The 10,000-nt window shown below is 39.7% G+C and overlaps 1 protein-coding gene across 1 annotated transcript in view; it reads left to right on the top strand.

Moving 5' to 3' along the window:
• FOXP2 (forkhead box P2) overlaps positions 1 to 10,000 on the top strand; it is a 415,537-nt gene that overhangs the window by 211,435 nt on the left and 194,102 nt on the right. Inside the window, exon 4 of the mRNA XM_032107078.1 lies at positions 6,945 to 7,122. Within this exon, the coding sequence (XP_031962969.1) occupies positions 6,955 to 7,122 (168 nt within the window). The 5' untranslated portion in view covers positions 6,945 to 6,954. The remainder of the gene's footprint in view (positions 1 to 6,944; positions 7,123 to 10,000) is intronic.

Consider the following 10,000-nt stretch of genomic DNA (forward strand, 5'->3'; position numbering starts at 1 on the left):
AATGCTGAAAACTCTAGAAAGGATCTGTGGAAAAATTAGTTCATGGTCAGCGGATAAAAACCCCTCAAGGGATACTGAAGGCAGTGATCAGGAGCCTGAATGAGAAGTCAAGTAACCATGAGGGTTAAACAAGTACTGTCTCATGAAGGAACATAGTATCACAATATTCAAAGATCAGGAGAGGGGAATTATCAATGATAGTTGTTGCAAGCTCCTCAAAAAAAAAGAGGTATACAAAGTTGGCCCTGGGCTTGCAGTTTGTAAGCCCTACAGACTCTCTGAGAAGCTTGAAGCTCTTTTTTTTTTTTGTGATTTTTTTTTTTTAAGGGAATTTGCCTGCTATGCAGGTCTTCCCTAGCTCTCACCTTTCTAATTATTTCCTACTGCCCTAATGCTTTCTCTCTACTAAATTCTCCATTGACTGTAATAAAGTCTCCCAACCCTCAAGAGCTTGGAGAGCTGCCTTTTTTTTTTTTTTTTTTCTTAAGACTTGGAAAGAGAGGGGGAGAAAGGGAGTGAGAGGAGTGTGCTTTCCAAGGTGGGGTTTCCAAGCTGTCATTGCTCAAATAAGAATCTTACCCTGAAATTGGCTGCTCATTTCTGTGTGGGCTATAGGTAATGCACTCTAGCCGACTTTTGCCACTCTCCTGTGTGTAAGGTATGCATCTTATGGTCCTGTACACACTACTCATACAGGCCTTCATGGGGATTTTCTTTCTAGCATGTGAAAATAAATAGCAGGTGGAAATTAATTAGACCTTCCTTGCTGTTTTGGGAAGTGAACTGTTGTTTAATAATCACATGAGTGCGACAACATACTCCTCAATTTTAGAAAGCAGATAAATTACTGTGCCCCAAACTGACCTGCTGTTTTTATTAGTCCAGAAGAACTGAGATGGTGTGAAAGGAAAAGATACAGCCTTTAAAATGCAGGATAGCTTTTAGTTAAGATTGAATACGATATTCTACCTTCAATACCTTTATCTGACTGTTGGTGCCTGTTAAAAGGATGTTCATTTAAACATAGATAGATAAACCATGGGCAGTGGGGAAAATTGTAGGTTATAGTAGAGAGATATTTTAGACAATGCTTGTTTTTTCAGTTGCAGTTTAGCACAAATTAATTAATCTGATTTCTTAATGCTTCCTCATGCCAGCCAAGTGCACCTGTTAAGATAACACTGCAGGAAGGATGCATGTTTTCTTTACCTGGAACTATATGTGTGTGGGGATGCTGAACTGCTGGTTCTTGTCTCAAGTAAATAAATCTCATCTGTGGTAATTTGCAAAAATCCCATAATCAATTTTATTACAAATCTGTGTTCAAAAAGGCCTTCAGAGGCCCACCATATGAGTGTCCACTTAAAAGTTTTATACTACAGCTTGAATTCTTCAGAGTATTAGTGCTTTCTGTGTTGGGATCAAGACACTGTTGTCCCATTGCTGCCTATTTTATCCATTTTGGAACTGTTACTATACTCACAACTACCATCTTCTGTAGTGAGAATATTCTAAATAGTAAAATGATTATCTCACTTTGAATAGATGATTCTTTTACCATGAAAATGATATTTTTTCTTGTGAAAGGTGCTGATTTCTATCACTGATGTAGATGATATGTATTCTTTCTCATTACGTTAAGATATGTCCTGTAACGTATAACTGGAAGGTCTGTTTTTCTGAGAGAACTTCCAGCACAAGGTGTTTGGGCATATTTCACATTTTTACAGGTAAAACCTATTTCAGCAGATAGTAGTGTATTAAACCTACTAATATAGATACTTTATTTTACACCTACTAATACAGATAATTTATTTTACAGTACTTGAATGGTGTTTGACCTAATTAGTGTTTTAAACATATTAACTTACGTATATATTTAAAAATTATGCAGTGACTTGTCTCTGCTTAACTCTAGCTTTGAAAGCTGTTGTAGATAAAGAAAAAAGAAAACCAACCAAAACCAAACACCCTTACAAATGTTCTCTTAGCTTTCCTAATTTTTTGTTCTCACACATTCAGCTATGTCCTTAATATTTGGCATTTTGATTTATTAAGCAATCTTAAGTATTAAAGGCTTTTAGCGTACACCAGCGCAAGATTTCAGATGCATTGTGCCTTGTGTCAATGATGAATTAATTCCAGCAGAGCACAAAAGTTACTATTATTTAAGCCTAGCTCCTTACTTCTGCTTTTACATCACAGTGCAGTTTTAAAAGGCTGCAGACCGGTCTGTGTCTTAGGGAGGGAAGCGAGGCAAATGCGTGGCCATACTGGGGAACCTCAAGTTCGTGGCATTAAGCACTGTGCGCTGCGGGTGTGTCACGTCAGTGGATGAACCAGCGTGGGCACCCTACCGCCAGGGCAGGGCAGCGGGCCCGGGGGTGCAGCCATGTTGCATGCCTCCCTGTGGAGCCGGGCGGGCGGCCGCTGCGCTCCCGGCGCTGCCCGGCGCTGGCCCTACGGCCGCTGCGCTCCCGGCGCTGCCCGGCGCTGGCCCTGCGGCCGCTCCGCTCCCGGCGCTGCCCGGCGCTGGCCCTGCGGCCGCTGCGCTCCCGGCGCTGCCCGGCGCTGGCCCTGCGGCCGCTGCGCTCCCGGCGCTGCCCGGCGCTGGCCCTGCGGCCGCTCCGCTCCCGGCGCTGACCCCGCGGCCGCCGCCTCAGCGGCCCCGAGGGCCCGGCAGCGCGCGCCGCCCCTGGGCCACGCGCGGGCCGGGCGGGCCGCGGGCCGGGCCTCGCGTGAGCGGCACGTGCGGGGCACGCCGAGGCCGGGCCGCGCGGGCCGTGCCGCCCCCTGGCGGCCGCTCCGGCGCTGCGCCGCCGCTCCCGCAGCTCCCCCGGGGCCGGGCCGGGCCCAAGCCCTTGGCGCCGGACGGGGCCGTCCGCACCGCCCGGGCCTGGCAGGGCACGACAGACCCCGCGAGCCGGGCGTGACACACACCCTATCATAAACAGAGCAGGTCTAATTGCGGCACGGCGCGCTATCCTGCTATTTGTACAAATAAAAGACCCCGTCTTGATGCAAAATAAACACAAAAGCGCTGTTGTGACTATAACAGGGAGTCATATACTAATTTATATAATAAGTGGTTGTGCACGTTTTATTCAAGATTATGGCTGCAAGAAATGGCATGAATTGCTGGGTGTGTTTAATGCTGGATTATAGCAATTTGAAACATGTCAAACACATGGCTAATGCCTCATGCTTCACTCATTCTTGCGTAAACCTGCATAGCCACCATCCATTATACCCTTGGTAACAACACAATTCTGCAAGTAAATATTGTTACACTAAGTAACCTTTCAATTCAAGTTGTTTAGGAAGAGAAAATGCAATCTTGTGCAGTCAGTTCCAGTGTCAGTTTAATGTTTCAAAAGGGAAGTGGTGTAGAGAGTAAGTATCTGTACAGTGACTTGCCGGCCTAAAACACACACGCGTGCACGTGCGGGCGCACGGGCACATAGAAAATGTCCAGTCCACTGCAGGGGAGAAAAGTAAAACTGTAGCTTCTAACTTAACAAGGTGGAGTGTTTCTTTTTTTGGTGTGGGTGATAGCTTGGCTACTGTGGCAGGATTAGGTATTCAACCTGCAGTGGAACCACGCGCTAAAATGATCTACAATTTCACTCTCTCGTAGACAGCACCAAATATTTCCCCCATACCTTTGTTTAAAATACTGGGTAGCAGAGCTTATATCTCACCTTTGGCACCAGGAGCTAGAGAATCACAGCAGAAGTAGGTGCTGGTGAATGTGTCTGTGAATGTGGGTGCGTGTGTGCCTGTGTAGGCATGCTCATGACTGACAGCGAGTGTGACAGCAAGAGAAAAGAGAAGGATTAGAAAGTATGAATGTGTATAAATGTGTGTAAACAGGGACCTGTATATTTTTTCTTGTCCTATTTGAATTACCAAACTTACTGCCTTAGTATCTGGCTGATACCTATGTATTTCCTTTGTATTTATTTATGGTTATTTTGGTAACAATCTGCACTACTGTTGTAAAAACAAGAAAAAAAGTACATTAGTTTGCTTAGTGAGATGTTGCAGGTTCAAATTATTTTGCTACCAATAACTCAAGTTACTGATACGTAGACATCAGAAATGATCCTCGTTTAGATGTTTTCAGTGCTTCAGTTTGTGAGGATTTAGAGTTGATAGTACATACACACACAAGTGTGTAGATTCACGTGCATATGCAAGAGAAAAGAAGGAAAACGAAAAAGATTCTATGCTCTTGCTTTCTCCAGCAGCCCTTTTTCAGCTCCCGACAGTGAGGAGAGGGCTGAGGACGACCAACACAGTGCATTACTCAAGCCAAAGTTTTAGAGTTGTTTTTAAAAATAGCATTTTAAAACTAGAAAAAACCCCCACACTTTATTTTTAACATAAAATTACAGGGTCTCTTTTTTCTTCATAAAAATACTTCAGTATTTCTTCCACTTCACTTCGAAATAAATTGCCCTTTCTAGTATTGTTACTCTGTAGTTTCATTCTGTCTGTACCCAGCTGTTGGATTGGATTTGTTGTTTTCTATTGCCAGAGTAGTGTTACTGGTCATGTTACGTTAAAGCCGATTCTGCTGGCTCACAGGCACTTTAACTTTAAATGTAGAGCCTGAACTACACTCTGGGGCTTTGCAAGGATACAAAATCCACAAGACATAAAACCCTCTGGTTAATATGAACTGGAAGACATTTAACCCTTCTTTGCTAATTGTAATGAAGCAGTCAGAGAGATGTAAAAACAGGAGGGATGATGTATTTATTTATTACTTTTCTGGGTGTTTTGTAATGTTTTGATTATCTAACATTTACACCCCTTTGCCCTTTTAATGTGCCTGGCTAAATGTACCAGTGTTATTGTCTAACGTTTGAATTTGTAAAAGATGAACCTGTCTGTTGGTTAAATCTTTGTTTGACTAAAAGAGGATTAACGTTTGAATTTCCCAAATTTCCAAATCCTTGTAACGATACAGCTGATGAAGTGTTTTAAATAAATTTCCACTCTGATATACATGTCTTTTTATTGAAAGTAAATATTGTAAAAATCAGAAAGGGCTGTCTGCTTCCACAGTTGTGGCATACCCGCATTAGAATTTTCATATAACTACTAAGGGCAATCAGACCCTTTTCTCTGAATATTTTAAACATTGTACATGTAAAATTTATGCCTAATTTGAATACTTATTAGCTGCCTAATCTCAGAAAAGAGTATTAGCTTTGTTTTTGCCTTGTAAAATTCATCACTGCTTGTATCACATTTTCCATTTCTATTATTTCTCTTCGCTGATGTTCATAAGTGTTTCAGAAGGACTGTTTCTTCATAAACACATCTGGTGCTGCTGTTGTTTACTGGGCTATAACAGCTGCCCTCCTTTATTTTAACTGTGTTTGTGTTTAGGTTTTTTGCATCCTGTTTATTTCTGACCAGATCATCCTTAAATAACTCATCTTTTGCTATTTTAAAATTTTTTCACACAATGTATACTTTCACTTTATCGTGTAGGAGCTTGTTTGTGGTAACTCATGCTGCATTTTAATTAATATCCCATGCACATAGTTGAAGTTGTAATGATCCTTTTCCTGCTGTGCTTTTTTTTTTTTTTCTTAAGGAAGGGCAGTTGCTCATACTTTGCAAGGGAACAAATAGCTAAGTTAAATAATTAGGCTAAACAGCAAGCTTTATTTCCTTTTCCGAGTTTGCTTACTCATCCCTCTCCCTTCAGAGGTGTTTTTTAAAATCACAGCTCAGCCAGGTTGTTGTGAGGACTCTTGTCAGTAGGTCGGGAGTGAGGATGAAGGAAGGGAGCTCCATTCTGACCCTGCAAGAGCAGGAGAGGACTTTGGTGGCTCTGAGAAGAGACGCTGACCTTTCCATATTACAGATACAAAATGCGCCTTGAAATTCTGGTTTGTAAGGGCACGTTGGTTCTTTATTTACTGCAAAGATTTCAACTGATCTTGGCAGGACATCTCATTGCTATCCTGAAAGTACAGTATATTTATGCAGTGAAAATGATAAAACATTTATTACTGTAGAGAAGGTAATATGCATAATTTATGCTGTTTTTAGCACAATCATTAGTGATATTCTTGATAGATTTTATTTCCAGCTTTCATATCTAATACATGCCTGGAAAATTAATTTTATATCTTTCATTTATTTGCCTATGTTAAAATTGAGTTTTAAGTCATCTTCAAGTGAACAGTTTGATTGCTGCTCATGCATAAGCTTAATTACTTCCCAGGAAGGACAGTATTAAATGTTTTAAATGTCAGAAAAATAAATGAATATCAGCCGTTTGATTAAAAAAATAGGCAATATCTGACGTGTTTGCAGCAGGAGCTTTTTCTTAAAATGCCTCGGAGGCAAAATTTTATTTAGTCACAAAAAAGGAGAAGCCCATTATACTATTTATCATTGGTTGATACCATATGATTTGTAACACCCTTACAAAATTTTAATTTTGTATGATTAGCTGTGCATCATTAAACAACAGCCTTGCATAAGATATGCTGTAAAATTCTGACAGAATCAAGATAGTGAATATTTTAAATAAGGCTGTATAGTCATCCATGGTTGTCAAAGCTAGATAATAGGAAATATAGAGCAGTGTGTGAAATCGTGCTTTCACTTAAACTGGTTTTATAGGTAGACTTTAAAACGTAGTTGTTCATAAATGCTATTGACCATGCTGCGTGCATGGTGTGTTATTTTGGCCATTAAATGTAAGCACACAAAGCTTGCTTATAGAAATCATAATTCCAGTGATTAGCAGCTGTATGAAAGCAGAGTTTGCATTGCATTTCTTGGTAAACGGCTCTGCGAGGCTTTTTTCTTCTTCTAAAGATGCTGTCTGTGTAATTAGCAGAGAGGGACATCTTGATAATGGAAGTGTGAAGGTGTAACGCGCGTGTTAATTGATACTTCTTAATCACTTTTAGGTATTAAGTCATGATGCAGGAATCTGCGACAGAGACAATAAGCAACAGTTCAATGAATCAAAATGGAATGAGCACTCTAAGCAGCCAATTAGATGCTGGCAGCAGAGATGGAAGATCAAGTGGTGACACGAGCACTGAAGTAAGCACAGTAGAACTGCTGCATCTGCAACAACAGCAGGTAAGTTTGTTTTGTTTCCTGTTTGTTTTTAAACAAATAAAGGGCTGTTTTCAGAGGGGCACTTTTTCGGAGACCCTCGGTGTGTGCTGAATGTGGAGTATCGTGGAAGTGAAGAGCATGGGGCATTATTTGTTGTTGTTTTAGTGCACGATAATGCTGAAATGCAAGGATCCCGTTCTTGTGGCAGCAGCATCTTGCTGATATGGCTGCATGCCACCACGCTTGCCTGGTGATTAAAATCCCGCAGAGTATTTATAAAAGTTGTGCCGAAGCCTTGCAGTGCATGTTTTCAGGAGCTGTTAGTTTACTGTGCTATTCGGGCGCGCAGGACATGGTGCGGGGTTTTCCACCAGAGGGCCACATTACTTGAGACTCCGCTTCGATTGCAATGAATTGTGCCAAAGTCGGAGCTGGGCAGTGAAGGGACCCTAGTGAAGGGACCAGAGTGACTTTTCTCAGTAAAGGCACTTTGCTGTCGTAGGTGTAATTAAAAAATTCTGGTTAGCTCAAAAGCACTGAAATAAAAAAGACAGTGTTCCTGTCTGTGTGTGCTTGCATGAGTGTGAGTGTAACATGGATGTGTAATTTTGAAAATATGGGAAAAGAGAGAAGCAGCTTTTCTGTAAGTCTGTTTCCATTCTCACTCTGAAAACATATTTTTTTAAGTTTGTCTGTTTGTGTTCCCAACAAGTTAATGGAGAACTGCTGTTACGTTTAAAATTGTAAAATTCAGCCGTCCGTTGGCTACTGACACCACCTAATTACAAGATGCAATCCATTAATTTTTGTCACTGTAAGATTTCCTTTTAAAACCTGAACAAACAGAACTCCTACTTTGTCTACCTAAGGAGTTGCCTCTCCATCAGGGAACACAGACTGTACTAATGCAGTGAAGCCCAAACTGTTCGGTAAACAGTTGGGGTCTGATTCTGCACAGTGCCCAGTACCTGCTTCAAACTCGTGAAAGTCTTTGCTCCCTCATCCTTTCATTTGCTGAGCCCACGCAGCACCTTTGGAGTTCAAACCCTTAATTTTAAATGCTGAGGTTTTTCGTTACAACATCAGGTATTGCATTAATAGAAGGAAAGTTGTCTTCTGTTACAAAAAATATTATAAAAATGCTGTTTTATAGAAACATGTTTTAACATGATAGATACACTACATGTGTACGGGCCTCTGAAATAACAGGTCATAATAGCTCTTAAAATTGAATCATTCTTGGTGCTGAATTAAGCAGTGCACACTAGCTACATTTATAGTAAAATATTTTAAATAGTGACAGAAAATGTGGAAGAAGGAAATGGATGTAGATTGAAATATAAGTTCTTAAGGCTTAACTCTGTGCCTTGCTTCAAATTCAAGTGTATTCTGTTTTAACAATTGAGCAGTATGACAGTCTGAAGAAATACAGGTTTCAGTGTCTTCATTATGTTCTTAGCAGGTTTCTACCTCTCTCTAGATATACTTTTATGTGTATATATATACCTTGTGTTTTTATACTCTTTTCATAGAAAATTGCATGCATACAAATAGATAAAAAAATTTAATTTGTTTTCATTGAAAATCATGTCATCATCTTTATTCAGGTGTTCAGATTATAAAAGAATTTTAAAATCTTTGTTCAGAAAGAGTGTATCAAATTGGCCAATATGTTCAGAAAACTAAATTTAAGTGAAATACTTTAAAACACAAAAATACTAACAGAATAATGTGCCACTTACATGTTTCTCAAAGTAGCAGTCCTAGGCATGTGTAGCCAATTTGTCCATACAGCCAGAGATTCCAGTAGGTAGCATTTGCAAAGACCACAGAGAATTACAACTGAAGATGAAAATATCCAGCTGAGTACTAATAACAGACAGGTTCTGAGGGGACAGGCTTAGAAGTGACAATCTTTTCTTCAAAACTGTGATTAGATCTTAAATAAGCAGGCAGGCAAAGTAAAACCATGGGTATAGTTAATAGGACTCAAGAGGCATTTTATGGTAGGGTCTGCACCATAGGATTTAAATACAACTTGAGTTAGGCATATAAATCCTTCTATAAAATATGTTGATGTGAAACATAAACACTAGTAAACATAGAGTAGGATGTCCTTCAGATAACGGGCATAGCTTTGTGCTACTTTTGCTTTTCTTCCTCCTTTTTCTGTTTCTTGTTTTTTCCCCCTGTTTTTGACCAGATACCTTTTGAAATATGAATTAAGAGGAAAATGATGGCTGCTTTTATTATTGTCACTGTAGTAACCCTCTAAAATGATATTTTTAATATGTGACTTGTCTAGAAAACTTTGACACCTAGAAAAACAGAGGAAACCCTATTGCACCAGTAATTATTATTCTTAAGAATTTTTTATTGTTTAAATATGTGCAAGATGTACTCATCTCATGGTTTAACATTCTGGATTTGGCTTCTCTGAGTCATTTTATTGGTAGTCTTCAAATAGACAAATCAAGTTTTTATAGCTTTTTCTAAAGGAAGCAAGTAAATTATTGCTGGTTTTAATAATTTCCTTCAACTGGGCGGCTACGTAAAGGGATGCTAATGCTTAAGAATAGGTTTATCAGCCAAGTAAAATCACAAAATAAGTTTTTACTGTGGCATGAATATTTACTGGGGAAAGTTAAACAAGAGAAATTTTGGGCTATATAGAAGACCAACTAGGCTAAGTTAATTTTTTTAAGTTATAGATGTATGGATTTATAGAAAGTAAATAAGATAAAACAGACTTTTTATATTCTTGTAAGCAATTATGTGGAGTTTGGACACTTGTTATTTGCTTGATGAACTATGTTGTTGTGGTTTTTATACAGAAATGAGAAGTTTGACTTAAATCGGGGATTGAAGTCCTCCTCCATGTATCAAGAGAGAATGACGG

The sequence above is a fragment of the Corvus moneduloides genome, chromosome 4, assembly GCF_009650955.1.
Source record: "Corvus moneduloides isolate bCorMon1 chromosome 4, bCorMon1.pri, whole genome shotgun sequence".
In the NCBI taxonomy this organism is placed as follows: Eukaryota; Metazoa; Chordata; class Aves; order Passeriformes; family Corvidae; genus Corvus; species Corvus moneduloides.